Source organism: Gorilla gorilla, chromosome 10 (assembly GCF_029281585.2).
Source record: "Gorilla gorilla gorilla isolate KB3781 chromosome 10, NHGRI_mGorGor1-v2.1_pri, whole genome shotgun sequence".
Lineage (NCBI taxonomy): Eukaryota > Metazoa > Chordata > Mammalia > Primates > Hominidae > Gorilla > Gorilla gorilla.
In genome coordinates, this window is record NC_073234.2 from 147,963,636 (window position 1) to 147,980,786 (window position 17,151).

General features: G+C 61.3%; 1 protein-coding gene across 1 annotated transcript in view; it reads right to left on the reverse strand.

The window, feature by feature from the left end:
* The window catches only part of MUC8 (mucin 8), a 76,979-nt gene extending 60,924 nt beyond the window's left edge, over positions 1-16,055 (reverse strand). The window contains 2 exon segments of the mRNA XM_055358919.1: positions 2-153; positions 15,956-16,055. Coding sequence (XP_055214894.1) covers positions 2-153; positions 15,956-16,055 — 252 coding nt within the window.
* Between the last annotated feature and the right edge of the window lie 1,096 nt (positions 16,056-17,151).

Consider the following 17,151-nt stretch of genomic DNA (forward strand, 5'->3'; position numbering starts at 1 on the left):
TCCCCTCCTGGAGAGGGCGTGGGCAGCTCGTGAACCCGGTGTCCCCTCCTGGAGAGGGCGTGGGCAGCTCGTGGACCCGGTGTCCCTTCCTGGAGAGGACGTGGGCAGCTCGTGGTGGACGCGCACTGGTTCCGTCAGGGCTGGCATCATTTGCTGCAGGAACAAACAGCCCCAAAACGGAGCCACTCGCAGCCACACAGGCTCACTCCTCACCCACGTTAGGATTTACGGGGCTCTGGTCCACTTCATCCCCTGCCGCCAGGCCCCAGGCCTGGGCGGCCTCCCTCTCACTGCGCCTGTGTGGGTTTGCCCGTCCTCAGGGCTGTGGCCTGGCTGCGCTCCTGGAAGCCGGGGCCCCGTGTATCTCCCTGATTCCCGGGTGGGCGTCCAGCAGAGGCCGGTCAGGGCAAGAAGTGCCCGACCCTCAGGGTCCTCCTCAGAGTCGCTGCGGGATCACTTAGGCGCCTCCGGAAACAACACTGTCTTTGCACTGGAATTTTCAAAACAAGACTGCCCTTCCCCCTCCCTCCGCGGTGACCCCGCCCCTCCCTCCGCGGTGACCCCGCCCCTTCCTCCGCGGTGACCCCGCCCCTTCCTCCGCGGTGACCCCGCCCCTCCCTCCACGGTGACCCCGCCCCTCCCTCCCTCCGCGGTGACCCCGCCCCTCCCTCCCTCCGCGGTGACCCCGCCCCTCCCTCCGCGGTGACCCCGCCCCTTCCTCCGCGGTGACCCCGCCCCCTCCCTCCGCGGTGACCCCGCCCCTCCCTCCACGGTGACCCCGCCCCTCCCTCCCTCCGCGGTGACCCCGCCCCTCCCTCCGCGGTGACCCCGCCCCTCCCTCCGCGGTGACCCCGCCCCTTCCTCCGCGGTGACCCCGCCCCCTCCCTCCGCGGTGACCCCGCCCCTCCCTCCCTCCGCGGTGACCCCGCCCCTCCCTCCGCGGTGACCCCGCCCCTCCCTCCGCGGTGACCCTTTAGAAGCTTTAAATGGCGCTGATGTGTGTTCTTAGGAATATGTTCTCAACCTTCAAAGCTCAAAAGGCTCACGTGATGGTGTCTAAGCAACGTGTGCGCATCCGTGAGGACGTGGTATCTGCATCCGGGTGGCCGGCGTGTCCCTCTAGAAATGAACAGGCCCCTCCCGTCCTCCATGGCGATGTGGCCCAGGCACACCCTCATCAGCACTGCAGGCCCCGGCATCTGAGCAGCCATCCCTGCAGGAAGCCCCTGAGGCTTGGGGTGGCCATTGCCACCACGTGGTCCTGCCAGCCTCACTGCAGGTCTCCTGCCTGCAGCTTTGGCGTGTCCACCACACTCAGCTACCGTGCGGGTCTCTTCAGGCCACCACAACAAACGACACAGGCCAGCGGCTCAAACCACATGCACCCGTCACCCACCCCGGAGGCTGGAAGTCTCCACCCTGGGGCCGGCAGGGCAGGTTCATCCTGTGCCTCCCTCCTTGGCCGGCAGTCAGTGTCTCCTCTGTGCGTTCACCTGGTGGCCCCCTGTGCCTGTCTGCGTCCTTACCTCTTCCTTGTCCTTTACGGGCCGGTCATCACGAGCCAGTTATCACCAGCCAGTTATCACAGGCCGGTCATCACGGGCTGGTCATCACCGGCCGGTCATCATGGGCGGTCATCACGGGTGGTCATCACGAGCCAGTTATCACCAGCCAGTCATCACAGGCCAGTCATCACGGGCGGTCATCACGGGTAGTCATCACGAGCCAGTTATCACCAGCCAGTTATCACAGGCCGGTCATCACGGGCTGGTCATCACCGGCCGGTCATCATGGGCGGTCATCACGGGTGGTCATCACGAGCCAGTTATCACCAGCCAGTCATCACGGGCCAGTCATCACGGGCCGGTCATCACGGGCGGTCATCACGGGCGGTCATCACGAGCCAGTTATCTATCACCAGCCAGTTATCACAGACTGGTCATCACGGGCGGTCGTCACTCTCAAAGCCGCTCTCCGGGGCCTTTTCCTCCCCGATCTCCTCTTCGTATTGTGTCACCCATGGGACTGGATCAGGGTCCACTCCAACAACTTCGCTTTACCTTGACACCCTCGTTAAAGACCCCTTTATGCAGTCACATCCTGAGGTCGTGGGGGCGGGACTCCAGCATGTGGATTTGTGGGGGACACAGCCCAGCCATCACAGCTCCCGAGCCCACGTCTCCTCGGAGCCCCTGGCGGCCCCCCAGGAGTCCCCTCACCCACGTGCTCAGAACTGAACTGGGGACTTCTGGTCCGTGTCCAGCAGAACCTGACTCCATCACGGTCTCCAATGCCCATGCCAGAGACCCCACGGCCCTTGTCCTGTGATCCCGAACCTCACGGCTGCCGCCCCCCTCACGGACCGTGCAGCCTCTGACCCCACAAGTCTTCCTGAAGAGGTCCTCAGACTCGCAGCTACGCAGACCAGGCTGTCCCCGCACCCTGCGCCCTGGCAGGAGCCCCCGGAGGCCAGGACGGCTGGATTCCCCCCAGCTTCCATCACTGTCCAGTTCTCCCCAGCCCGCCCTCTCCTTCCTCAGACACATTCACCCCATGACACCGGGCCTGTTGGAAACAACCCAGCCCTGAGCTCCCCTCAGTGCTTCCGGCCCCTCATGGGGTGCAGCTTCCCCACCAGCCCCCAGGCTGGGCTGCACCCCTCCCACCGCTGACCCGGCCGCACCTTCCTCCTCCCTCTGGGTGGCTCCCGTCTCCAATAGCCTCCCCAGCTCTGGGCCTCTCTGCAGGGCCCCCTCACCCCGAGTGCCTCCTCCAGGGGAAGCCCTGGAATGCACAGATCAGATCGGCTCCTACCCCTGAGCTTCCCTCCCCAGCCCTGCTGCAGCTGCTGCAGTTTGCTTGGGTGGGGCCTGTGCCCCGGGTCAGCGTCCACCCCCTGCACGCCACAGAGGTTCTCCAAGTCCCTGCAGAACCAAGGGCCAATTTGCAGCCTGACCACACTGCAGCTGTCACACAGCCTGGTGGAGCAGTGACGTTTGGACTGATTGTGGTGGCTCTTCCCAGGTTGGGAGCCTGAAAGTGCCCTCCCATCCCCCGCCCCTCCCCCACCACAGCTGAGGCACTAGGAGGTCCTCCCCAATCATGATCACCAGGATGCATCCTCAACTGTCCTCTCACCCCACCTGCATCTCTCTCCCCTGCCTCCTCAGTGGGCTAGCCTGGGCTCCTCCCAGGATCAGTGGGCTAGCCTGGGCTCCTCCCAGGATCAGTGGGCTAGCCTGGGTGTGTCCTCTTGGGATCAGTGGACTAGCCTGGGTGTGTCCTTTTGGGGCCAGTGGACTAGCCTGGGTGCATCCTCCTGGGATCAGTGTCTGGAGTTGGGCTCATGATAGGTTCACAATCACTTCCATCCCTTTTGTGAAGCGCCACAGCTGGCCAGACCCTGAGGTAGGGGTGAGAGAGGCCGAGGTGGGGGTGAGAGAGGCCGCCACCCCCAGCACTCTCCTGCCCTGCAGCCTGAGGATCTGCCTGGGCCGTGCACCTCGGGGGCCCTGGGCTCCATCCACGACACGTGGTGCTCAGCCAGGGGCTGATTCTTGAGCTCTGGCCCTGGGGATTCCCCTTCTGGATACACCTTTTCCTCTTTCCTGACTGCACAACCCCACACAAGTCAGGGCATTCTGAGTTGTGACAGAAAAGGCAACAAAAGTGGTTGAAGCCAAGGGAGAAATTAGTGACTCACATAACCAGGAAGTCCTGGAGTGGGTGGCTCAGGTCTAGCTGGATCCAGGGGCTCAAAGGACGTCATGGGGGCCTTGCTTCTGTCTCCCTCTCACCTTCACTCTTGGAGTCAGCTCCACTCTCAGACCAGCTCACCCTTCCCGCACCATGCCCACAGGGGCCTGGTTTCTATCCTCCCAGGAAACATTCTCCCCAGGAGCCTCCAGGAGGAACCTCCTGGCCCACACCTTGATCTGGGCCTCATGAGCACCGTCCAGAGGCCACCCCCCTCGAGGTATCCCACGCACCAGGCCGCCCCGCTTGAGGTATCCCATGCACCAGGCCACCCCCCTCGAGGTATCCCACGCACCAGGCCGCCCCCCTCGAGGTATCCCACACACCAGGTTCTCTGCTGGGAACCGTTTTCTTCACGCCACTCACGTGAGCAGCTCCCTGTGCACCAGGTGATGTTCCAGCCACGGGGGTCAGCAGTGAAGGGACAGCGTCCCCGGGGCTCACGGTGTAGTGCAGGCAGCACTACACCAGTGAGAGCCACCATCGGTCCTGTGGGCACCAGCGTGGGGCAAGGTGACCTGGTGCCACCCTGAGGAGCCCTGCCACGCCCCTCCAAGAAGGCATGAGCGGAAGCTGCCAGCAAGGAGAGAACACAGGCAGAGGCCCCGAGGCAGGAGCCGCTCTGAGGCGGGGATGCAGGGTGGGCAGGGGTGGAGAGAGTGCCCAGAGTTGGTGGGGGAGGGGGGTATCCCAGGACTCAGGCCGCACTGGGAGTCGGCACGTGCTTCTGAGGATGCCCATCTATCTGCGCAGGCCACAGGGCACCATCCAGCCCGGCAGGAGCAATGCTCTCAGAAGGGAACCTGCGTTGTGTGGCTCACAACCTCCCAGACCTGCCTTAGGAATGAAATTCAGACCTCCAAACTGACGAGGCCACAGGAGGCCATAGTGGACCACAGTGGACTGTAGGAGGCAGGAGTGGGCCACAGGAGGCCGGAGTGGGCCACAGGAGGCCGGAGTGGACCCTTCCTTGTGTCGCCTGCACGGCGGGCTGCTCTTCTCACTTATGCTCCTGATGCAGGGATTGCAGCCGCCTGTCGCTGGAACACTGTCTCCCTCCCTGCAGCTGCTGTAATGAACCACCACAGACTGGGCTGTTTAAAACCACACACTTACCCTCTCACAGCCTGAAGTCCCAGAGGGGCTCCCGGGGCTGACGTGGAGGTGTGGGCAGGCCGGGTTCCTCTGCAGGCTGTGGGAGGGTCCCACCCTTGAATCTTCCAGCGTCCGGAGGGTGCCGAGCCTCCCACAAGGACGCTTGTGAACATGTCCAGGGCCGCCTGGACCATGCAGGGCTCCGTCACCATCTCAAGATCCTCAGCTCAACCACATCCACCAAGTCTCCTCACCATGGAAGGTGCTACATCCCAGGCTCCTGGGACCGGGCATGGAGCTCCCGGAGCCCAAGGCTGGTCCCCACGGCCTCAGCATCCTCCCTCAATGCCCTGAACAGGCTGGTGAGGGTTCAGGCCTGCACCTCCGGCTGTGGCTCTCAGCTCTGCCTCACTTCCCAAACAGCCAGGAACAAGTCCTGTTGGAAACACTCCCCTACTGCCCTCCAAGTGAGCCCCCATGCTGGTCAGGTACAGGCCACCCCTGCCTCTCCCTGGGCCCTATAGCAGCCTCCTTGGCCCCTCAGCACTTCTACTCTTGGCCCCTGGCCCACGGTCTACAGTGCAGTGCAGGAACCCTTCTAAACACAAGTCAGATGTCGGCACTCTCGCCCCAAACTCGAACTGGAGAAATGGGGAGGAAAGGGCTCCAAGGGCCGTCCTGGGAGGATGTGTGGGCTGCACACCAATGGCGCTGGGAAGTGCACGGGGGAATAGGGAGGTGGGGAGCTCAGCTTGGCCCCTCGCCTCACCCCTGACCTTGCCAGAGGATTGAGCTCTGCAGATGCAGCCCCCCTAGGGTCGCAGGTGGCCCTCACAGCCCCCCCACCAGGGTCACGGGCGGCCCTCACAGAGCCTCTGGGAGAGCCACAGGGATGCCTGGGCTGCCGCGGCACCTCCACCTCACGCACCCCAGAACACACGCCCATATCTCGGTGCGCTCCAAAGCTCACACTTGCTGAAAAAATAAGGTTCCGAGTGTGGCGGCAGGGGGCCACCTTCCAGACCTTTCTCCGCACTTTCGGACACTCCCAGGGACCCTCGGAAAAGGCACAGCACTGTCCTGCGGGGCTCCTCCCGCTCACACGAGCGGCTGCACCCCTCCTGCCATATGGCCTCTTCCCTCCGCGAGGTCACCTCCAGAGCAACCTCGTGCCTTTGCTGCAGCAGCGTTTGCTCTCAAGGACGCCGCCGCAGCCAGCCTTTTCCGTAACAAAGGCCACGGGGACTGTTTCTAATGTTCTATCGCAGATGGGGCTCTGGGGCAGCTGCTGTCCTCCAGGGTTTCTAATGAAACTCGCGGCTCTCAGCCGGGACTGTCCCCTGTGTCCTCCAGGAAAGACACTGGCTTCAGGGCCCGTCCCCACCGGAGCTGCTGCATCCGACACGCTGGTCGGCTTCTGTGGGTTAGGTTTGGGTTTGTGGGATCTTCGAAGGACTGATTATGCATTCAGGAAAGAGAAACTTCCAGACTGTCCACGAGGCCCCAGGCCCCTGTCATTTCCTCCTGGCAGCACCCCCGCCCTGGGGCACGGTGCATGTCCGGGCCGGCCGTCCACACCCTGTGTGCCCCAGGCTTCCCTGCAGCTGGGGTTCCAGGTGGCCCTGCCAACTGGAAGGGAAGCTGTTCGGCCTCCACACCAGTGAGGCTGCACCCCCAGGGACCCAGCAGCCCCCTCCCATCAGCAGCCCTGGCCCCTGTGCACCGTGGGCCTCTCTGAGGCCATCCTGCTGGGCTCTCATCTGTGTGGGGTAGAAGCTCCCCTTCTTGGGAGCACCCTGTGGTCGTTTCCCAGGCTCCATAGCAAAGTGCAGCGGAAGGCTGGGTGCAGTGGCTCACGCCTGTAATCCTAACAATTTGAGAGGCCGAGGCAGGTGGATCACTTGAGATCAGGAGTTCAAGACCAGCCTGACCAACATGGTGAAACCCTGTCTCTACTAAAAATACAAAAATTAACCAGGTATAGTGGTGAGCACCTGTAAACCCAGCTACTTAGGAGGCTGAGGCAGGAGAATCGCTTGAACCCAGGAGGCAGAGATGGTGGTGAGCTGAGATCGCGACACTGCACTCCAGCCTGAGCGACAGAGTAAGACGCCGTCAAAAAGAACAAAAAAGTACAGCTTAAAGCACAGAAATGTCTTCCCTTGAGGTTTAGAGACCTCATGTCCAGAACCAGTGTTATTAGAGCCACGCTGCCTCGGGAGGCTCCAGGGGAGGACCCGTGTCTCCTCCTGTTCCTGGTGGTGTTGGCCTTCCCGGCTGTGGGGTTGCGTCACTGCAGCCTCTGCTCCCGTCCCCACACACCGTCTCCCCTAGGCCTGTGTGTCTTTTCACAAGGGGGCCAGTGTTTGGATGTAGAGACCAGCCAAATCTGGGAACTTCATTTTAACATTTGCAATTACATCTGCAAAGACCCAATTTCCAAATAGGGTTACATTCTGGGGTTCTGGGGGTTGGGACTCCAGTGAGTGATACCGAGGACACACGGTAACCCATAACACAGCCTCCTCACTTCCTTCACCTCCAGCGCATCTGTGTTAGTCAGGGGTCTCCAGAGAGACAGAGCCAACATGACACAGAGAGAGAAGTGAGCGGGGTCTGTTAGGGGAACCAGATGATGGAGGCTGGGAAGTCTCACAACAGGCTGTCTGCAGGCTGGACAACACCGGATGCCAGTAGTGTGGCTCAGTCCACGTCAGAAGGCATCAGAACCCGGGAAGCTGACGGTGCGACTCAGCTCGAGGCCACAGGCCTGAGACCCGGGGCTGCCAGTGCAAGTCCTAGAGCCCAAAGGCTGAGGCGCCTGCAGTTCTGTCCGAGGGCAGGAGAGGAAGCGTGCATCCCAGCTGCCGTGGCGAGAGACACATTCCCCTTTTCTGTTTCTGTTCTCTCCAGACCCCAGCTGGAAGGTGCCACCCACACTGAGGGCAGGTCATCTTCACCTCTGCCACTCGGACACACACTGCAGTCTCCTCTGGAAACACCTGCACAGAGGCAGCCAAAAATCATGCTCTGCAGGTCACCAGGAGCTCCCCAGCCAGTCCCATTGGCCCTGAGAGCGTCCCAGCCCCCTCATGTCCGGTCCCATTGGCACGAGAGCGTCCCAGCCCCCTCGTGTCTGGTCCCGTTGGCACTGAGAGTGTCCCAGCCCCCTCATGTCCGGGATGGCCGCACAGCCCTTCCGACATCTGTGTACCTGTCCCCACGTTAAATGCCTCTCTGCCTGAATACAGACATGTTTTTGTTTCCCCAAACTGATGCTGTCACGTTGCAGCCAGAGGCCAAATCCATAGGATGCAAGTAACAGAACATCCAACGAAGAGCAGCTCAAACTGTACGGACAGCTACTTCCCGGATGAAATGTCTGGAGGTAGCTGGTCCATACCACCAGCTCCCCGTTCTGTTGTCTCTGTCTTTCTGCCCCACTTGTCAGCACGTTGGCTCTTCCTCCTGGAGCTCGCTGCCTCATGAGTGCAAAAAGGCTGCCACAGCTCTAGGGAGCATATGCTCACAGGGCAGCATTCAAAGCCAGGAGTGGGGCGAGTGGGCAGGATGAAAAACGGATGACATCTTTGTGTGTCCTTCTCTCTTCATCACAGAGGGGCATCTTCCCCAGACGCCCTTGCAGACATTGCCTTATACCTCACAGGCCTGGCTCACCCATCCCCTGGTCTCACATGGGGAAACACAGTCACCCAGGCTCCAGCCGGGCATGACTCCTCCCTGGGGTGGATGGGAGCTCTGCAGTTGACCTGCAGAGCTGAGAAGAATGTGAGCGCTCGCGGCTGCAGACACTGAGATTTGCCATCGCTGGGACACAGCAATGACTGACAGATGTGCCCAGACCTAACTGGGACCTAACCGGGACACAACCCGGACATAACCAGGAAATAACCGGAACCTAACCTGGACATAACCCGGACATAACCAGGACCTAACCCGGACATAACCAGGACCTAACCCGGACATAACCTGGAAATAACCGGGACCTAACCCGGATATAACCTGGACATAACCGGGACCTAACCCGGACATAACCCAGAAATAACCGGAACCTAACCCGGACATAACCCAGAAATAACCGGAACCTAACCCGGACACAATCCGGACATAACCGGGACCTAACCGGGACCTAACTGGGACGTAACCTGGACGTAACCCAGACATAACCAGGACCTAACCCGGACATAACCTGGACATAACCGGGACCTAACCGGGACCTAACCGGGACCTAACTGGGACGTAACCCGGACATAACCAGGACCTAACCTGGACATAACCTGGAAATAACCGGGACCTAACCCGGACATAACCTGGACATAACCGGGACATAACCCGGACATAACCGGGACCTAACCCAGAAATAACCGGAACCTAACCCGGACATAACCGGGACCTAACCGGGACATAACCCGGACCTAACCGGGACCTAACCGGGACGTAACCCGGACATAACCCGGACATAACCAGGACCTAACCTGGACATAACCTGGAAATAACTGGGACCTAACCCGGACATAACCTGGACATAACCGGGACCTAACCGGGACATAACTGGGACCTAACCGGGACCTAACTGGGATGTAACCAGGACGTAACCGGGACGTAACCCGGACGTAACCCGGACATAACCAGGACCTAACCCGGACATAACCTGGAAATAACCGGGACCTAACCCGGACATAACCTGGACATAACCGGGACCTAACCCGGACATAACCGGGACCTAACCCAGAAATAACCGGAACCTAACCAGGACATAACCGGGACATAACCCGGACCTAACCGGGACCTAACTGGGAAGTAACCCGGACATAACCCGGACATAACCAGGACCTAACCCGGACATAACCTGGACATAACCGGGACATAACCCGGACATAACCGGGACCTAACCCAGAAATAACCGGAACCTAACCCGGACATAACCCGGACATAACCGGGACCTAACCGGGACATAACCCGGACCTAACCGGGACCTAACCGGGACGTAACCCGGACGTAACCGGGACGTAACCCGGGCGTAAACCAGGCGTAACCCGGAAATAACCAGGACATAACCGGAACATAACCGGGACATAACCTGGACATAACCAGGACGTAAACCGGACATAACCGGGACATAATCGGGACCTGCTGGGCATGGGAGGTGGGAACAGCTCGGGCCCAAGAACCAACAGTGTGGCACAAGTAGCAGAAAGGTGTCCAGAGAGCTGCCCGGGCCTCAGAGACCTGTGTGGGGCGGCCGGGACACGATGTCCAGAGAGCTGTGTGGGGTGGCTGGGACACTGCGGGGAGGTGGGTAGATGGGGTGCAGACTCGAGCCCCGGTGCTGGTCCAGTGAGGCAGGTGGGCCTCAGGTGGGGACCTGGCCCCCTACGGTGTCCGTTCCCATCTAGTTTTAGGGCCCGCCTCTGCCTCCTCAGTCTGTGGTCTCGGTAGACCGAGGCCTGTCAGTCACAGCTTCACACCCCCCGGCTGCAGGGGCTCGGTGGCCTGAGGATCCCATTCAGAGAAGACTCGGGACTTTGCTCAGAGCTTCATAAAATTCTATTTTTCCTGTCGACATTGAACCCCTTAACTCCCCACTTAAAGCTGAGGCTGCTGGAACCCCTGTCCCTGAATCCAGCCCTGCCTGAAGCCGGGGCATGTCGGGAACCCCACGGGGTGTGGGCTGCTGCCTGAATCCAGCCCTGCCTGAAGCCGGGGCCTGTCAGGAACCCCACGGGGTACGGGGTGCTGCCTGAATCCAGCCCTGCCTGAAGCCGGGGCATGTCAGGAACCCCACGGGGTACGGGGTGCTGCCTGAATCCAGCCCTGCCTGAAGCCGGGGCCTGTCAGGAACCCCACGGGGTACGGGGTGCTGCCTGAATCCAGCCCTGCCTGAAGCCGGGGCATGTCAGGAACCCCACGGGGTACGGGGTGCTGCCTGAATCCAGCCCTGCCTGAAGCCGGGGCCTGTCAGGAACCCCACGGGGTACGGGGTGCTGCCTGAATCCAGCCCTGCCTGAAGCCGGGGCCTGTCAGGAACCCCACGGGGTACGGGGTGCTGCCTGAATCCAGCCCTGCCTGAAGCCGGGGCATGTCAGGAACCCCACGGGGTACGGGGTGCTGCCTGAATCCAGCCCTGCCTGAAGCCGGGGCCTGTCAGGAACCCCACGGGGTACGGGGTGCTGCCTGAATCCAGCCCTGCCTGAAGCCGGGGCCTGTCAGGAACCCCACGGGGTATGGGGTGCTGCCTGAATCCAGCCCTGCCTGAAGCCGGGGCCTGTCGGGAACCCCACAGGTATGGGCTGCTTTGGGTTTGCATTTCTGCCACTTTCAAGGGAAAGAGCCCAAGCTAATCCCAGCTGCTTGTCCCTGGCCTCTCCTCCTTCCCACAGCCTGACCCCACACTAGGCTGGGCACCCCACTGCAAGGGGCAGACTCGGGGGCCAGGGCCTGGCACAGGGACCCTCCTCCCAACCTACAACGTCCCTTTCTGGTGTGAGCACCTGTGCAAGCTTGTGCACTCTCACACTGCACACGGAGCATGGCCAGCTGAAACACTCTCCAAGGAGAGCCAGGGAGTGGCTGCCAGGAGAGAAAGGTAAGTGTGGTAACGGGGAGAGCCAGGCACACAGGAGCTCACGGACGTCATGACGGTGACATAGCATCCTGAGGAACTGACTGGGAGACTCCAGTGCTCCTGACACAGACTGGGAGGGGCAGTGGCAGGAGGTGGCTGGAGCCCACGGTGCTGAAGGCCTGGAACGGCCCAAGCCTGCTGAGGTGCGGGGACAGGGGGTCTGCAGCAGTCACACGACGGCAGGAGTGTAACCTGGCCACTCAGTGTGGCTCCCTCTGCATTCCACTCCTGCCTTCCAACATGCCTGCTGGTTTTCTGTGGTCAGCCCTAACCCAGAGCCATCTGGCGAGGAAAATTCTAAGAAATTCTCTGCTGCTCAGCAGGGCCCACCTCACGCAAAGCCACCATCAGCCTCAGGAAGGAGTGGCATTGGGTTAGGGCTTGGGGGAGAGGGAGGGTCCAGGGGAAAGGACGGCAGGTCTCAAGCCCCTGCGGAGGGAACACACCTGCTCCCCTGGGTGAACAGGGAGGGGGCGGCCCGTGGAGCTGCAGCAGGCTCGGAACCAGGCAGCAGCACATCTTCAGGAGCAGGACGACTGGAAGGGGGCATGTTGGGGACTCCAAACACTCAATTGCCTTGACATGTGGCTCAAGGCACATTCTAACTGCAATTCCGGGAAGAGGCCACCTGACTGGTGTCACCTGGGTCACCTGCATGACAAACTGGGCCATCACACCCCCCCAGAGCAGAAGGCACGACTTCTCTGCCCCGTGGAGGCTGGTCCTAGCCTTGAAACTTCCTTGACAGACACAACATGAGGCTTCAAGCACGGGCTTCTCCTAGGTTTATATGGCTCTGCTCAGCCTCCTGAGCCATTGAGGGAGAATGAACGCCTGCATCCCACAGAAAGAGGCCAGTGGATTATAGCTGGGCCTAACCAAAGTCCAAATGAAGAAGCAAAGCCCCTCTTGTCACCCTGCAACCCTGTGAGCAAGGCATTGTCACTGAGGGCCCAGGGGCTGTTTGTTACACAGCGTTCTCCAAGCAAGAGCTGACTGACGTTCCTTTGTTCCTTTTCTAGGGGAGCGTGGGGCCTTAGGACCTGCTGTGTCACCAGACGGCACCCACAAGAGCAGACTATGCATCCAAAATACACTGAGGTGCCATTATGGGAAGGAAGAGGGGCGCATGGGGAGGGCTGGAGCTGACAGCCGGCTCATAGATGGGGCTGGGGGCTGCAAGAAATGGAACATACTTTCTACTTTTTGGCTGTCACCCCACAGGCAAGTTTGAAACCCAAAGGGCAAATGGCTTAGCTGATTTATAGAGCCTAATTTGGATCCGTTGCAGCAAATTGAATTTTGAATACAATTTCACGTCAATTAACTTTGCACAGAGCCTTACAGATGGCAGGGAAGGACTCTGTAAAGCAAAGGCCAGTGGCTACGATGGAGGAGCTGATGTGCCATCCCGGAGCCCACCGATGCTCATAGCACCACTCAGGGCTCTGACCTGGGCTGGTTGGAAGGATGAGAGCTAAGGGGTGTGACGTGAGCAGGAAAGGGACCCGGGCTGGTTGGAAGGATGAGAGCTAAGGGCTGTGACGTGAGCAGGAAAGGGACCCGGGCTTGTTGGAAGGATGAGAGCTAAGGGGAGTGACGTGAGCAGGAAAGGGACCCGGGCTGGTTGGAAGGATGAGAGCTAAGGGCTGTGACGTGAGCAGGAAAGGGACCCGGGCTGGTTGGAAGGATGAGAGCTAAGGGCTGTGACGTGAGCAGGAAAGGGACCCGGGCTGGTTGGAAGGATGAGAGCTAAGGGGTGTGACGTGAGCAGGAAGAGGACCCGGGCTGGTTGGAAGGATGACAGCTAAGGGGTGTGATGTGAGCAGGAAAGGGACCTGGGCTGGTTGGAAGGATGAGAGCTAAGGGGTGTGACGTGAGCAGGAAGAGGACCCGGGCTGGTTGGAAGGATGACAGCTAAGGGGTGTGACGTGAGCAGGAAAGGGACCTGGGCTGGTGGTGGGGCCAGAGAGCTGAGCCCTAGGGGCTGGGAAGGAGTTGTGGGCAGGAGTTGTGGGCCTCCAGCAGAGTGGAGAGAAAAGGGGTTTCGCTGGCAAGAGCTGGGGAAGAGACGGTGAGGAGGGGGCTCGAGGGCTTGATGGGCACTCACCTACGGCCCTGATTGTACCAGGGCCCTGACTGTGGTGCATTCAAACCCATGGTTCCCGGAGTGTGGTCCCCGACCAGCCCCAGAGAACCTCAGACGTGAGGGGTGGGGAACCCTGGGGTGGGCTCAGCTGTGTGTGCTCACACCTCCCTCCCGTCGTGGGTCTGAGGCCTCCATCGACTCACACACCGACTCACACACACCCAGGGGCTTTCACACCCCCGACAGCGGGATGCCTCATCGCCACACCACCCCCACTTTATAGACGGGACAATGGAAGCACGTTAAATCATTTGCCCAAAATATTCTAAGTGGGTGGCAGAGCTGAGGCTGGGGCCCAGGCGAGCCGGTCTAGAACTTCCCTGTCCAGCATGGTAGCCACCAGCCCCACAGGCTATTATATTTTAGATTAAAGTCTATAAGTAAAATGTATAATCCAGTTCTTCAGCTGCACTTGGCACACTGCAGAGGCTTGAGCCACTCGTGGCTGGCGGCCACCGTCTGGACAACCCAGCCATTCCCTCCACTTCCGAGCTCTGCAGGCCACTGGCCTGGAGGTCTCCTAACCGCTGCAGTCTCTACCTTCCAAAGCACCCCATCCTGCCCGGGGCAAGAGAGGGCAGATGTGTGAGCACACAAACTGAAAAACCAAACAAGCACAGGAAGTCCACCCTGCACCACACCAAGAAGTCAGTGGGAGTGTGGGGGGTGGGGTTCGTGCTGCAAGCTCTGCCCAGGGCCCTGGCAAGCCCCAGGGAGGTTCGGAGTCCTGGGTGGGATGTCCGGTCACTGTGATGCGTGCTCCCGGAGACACACAGCCCGGTCCGCAAGCAGGCAAGTACGCATCTGTCAGAAACCACCCCCAGAACCACCATCCCTCCCAAGGGCTTCCCATCCAGCACGTAGCCCAGCTGCTTTCTTCTGTAAGAGAAGGTTCCCAAAGCAAGCCCTCCCTGGGGAGCACCTGAGCCCAGAACTCCAGAGACGGCGGCTGGTCCCTGGGGAGCACCTGAGCCCAGAACTCCAGAGACGGCGGCTGGTCCCTGGGGAGCACCTGAGCCCAGAACTCCAGCATCGGCGGCTGGTCCCTGGGGAGCACCTGAGCCCAGAACTCCAGCATCGGTGGCTGGTCCCTGGGGAGCACTTGAGCCCAGAACTCCAGAGATGGCGGCTGGCCCCTGGTTGGCCATCTGGACACCTGGAAATGGATCAAAGGAGAGAAGGCACCTGGGGACGCCTCCCCCAGGACAGCCATGGATACCAGGGGGGAGCCCAAAAAGGAAGCCCCTGAGGAGGTCTACAGAGCCCCTGCCCTTCACTGGGGTCACACATCTGAACATCTTCGGAGACCAGATAAAGAAACAGTGTATTTCTATAATCAGAAACTTCAGGCTGGGCACAGTGGTTCACGCCTGTAATCCCAGCACTTTGGAAAGCTGAGGCGGGTAGATCACCTGAGATCAGGAGTTCGAGACTAGCTTGGCCAACATGGCGAAACCCCATCTCTACTAAAAATACAAAAAATTAGTCAGACATGGTGGCATAGGCCTGTAGTCCTGGGTACTCGGGAGGCTGAGACAAGAGAATGGCTTGAACCCGGGAGACGGAGGCTGCAGTGAGCCAAGATCACGCCACTGCACTCCAGTCTGGGTGACAAAGTGAGATCTGTCTCAAAAAAAAAAAGAAAAAGAAACTTCAAAACCAAAACCTCAGACCTTCCCAAGCAATTGTTCTGGGGGGGAGGGGGTGCCCACAGGATGCCCCTTGCGTCTGACTGACCTCTGGGCCCAGCCTAGGGTGGGATGGCCTCTGGGAGCCTCGGGGAACAGGTGAGGACTCCCAGGCTGCTTGGGAAGGGGCCTGTATTTAAACAAGAGCCTGAAATGCCACCTGGGTGACCCTCACCCACATTTCCTGGCCTTCTGTCCAGGGAGGGGAATTCGGGAGCAGGTGTGCATGGAGAAACTGCTCGGGGTCCGTTTCTGTCTTCCTAATGAGGCTTTTAAAAATCAAAAGGGAGGATGCTGGAGGGTGAAACCACGGTTTAACAAAACCCGGAATGGGAAGAGGGGGAGGGGGACCCTGCCCGCACCCTGGGGAGGCTTTGACAGGGAACCAGAGAGCGGGCTGGGTGGACTGGAGGAGGCTGGGTGAACAGGAAGTCCCCCCACCCCAGTGAGCTACTTTCCCAACTGCCTCAGCCCAGCAAACAGCCCGTGGTGCCTGGACCACACCCTTCCTGCCCTGCACAAGAGGCCGCCAGTCGGCTCTCCCAGAGGCAGGGTAAAGTGGACCCCGCAGAGTGGGCGAGGATCCCTTCCCACTAAGGGCAACCGAGGGCAGGGTCCCACCACTGTCTTGGGCACCCTCCCCTCCGCCCTCCAGCAAACCACCATTCTTCTCCGAGGGCCTGTGCAGGGGTGTAGCCCCGACCTGAAACAGGGTGCCCATGACCGCGTGGGGCTCGGAGTCGTCACTCCTCGGGGAGGCCCTCTGGACCACCCAATGCCCACTCTCTGTGACACCTCCCCGTTCGATTTTCTTCAGATTATCCTTGGCTGATATTCTATTTGGCCCTGTGTTCAGGGTCTCTCTTCCACTTCTAAGAGGGTCGTCTATCTCAGCCGCTGCGGGGTCACCAACAGAGCCTGGACACAGGAGGCATCTGGCAAATACGCGCTGCATGAATCAATGACTCCAGTGCCCACGCGCAAGGGGCCCCGGGGCTCAGAAAACCCCACCAGGCGGGCCCCTCCGAGCTCGGCCTGTCCTGGGGGTGGAGGAGGAAGTTCGCCCCGCGCCTGCCTCGCAACCGCAGCCGCCCCTGTGCGCCCGCAGCCGCCTCCGTGCGCTTCCTGCCCGCGCCGCCCTCCACACTGCGCTCCGTGTCTGGCAGCAGCCCCCGCCTCGCTGGGCGCGTTCCCGGGGGTCTCGGTGGCGGGAACCGCCTTCTTGTGGGACTTGGGGGCACGTGGCGCGGGGCAGGGACGCGGGCAGACCCCTCCCGCATCCTAGGAGGCCTGGGAGGGTCCGCGGGGGCGCGGGGAGGGGGCACCGCCTGGCCGAGGACCCTCCCCCGGTCCTCCCCGCCCCTTCCCCGTCCCTTCCACGGTCGCCGAGGGCAGGACTTCGGTTCCGCAAGACCGGAGGCCCCTCGTCCTCCTCGGAAGCCGCCCGCGGCCGGGGACCCCCGTCCCGCAGAGGAGGGCGGCGCTGCCCCCGCCTCCCGCTTGGAGAGCGCCGCCCGCAGGTGCCCACGGAGGGGCCGCGGCATCCCAGCGCCCTCCCATAAAGGAGCCGCGCGGATCACCGCCGGCTGCAGCGGAGGTCGGGGCGCCGGGGCGGGGCGCGGCTAGGGGGCGAGGTCGAAGGGCGGGCACCTGCGGGTGGGGCGGGGCCTGAATGAGCGGGGGCGCCCGGGCGGGGCGGGGCCGGGGCCTGCGTGAGCGGGTCGGGGAGGGGGGCGGAGCCTGGGGGCGGGGCCTGCGTGAATGGGGCGGGGAGGGGCCGGAGCCTTGTGAGCGGGGCGGGCCGCGTGTGCGGGGAG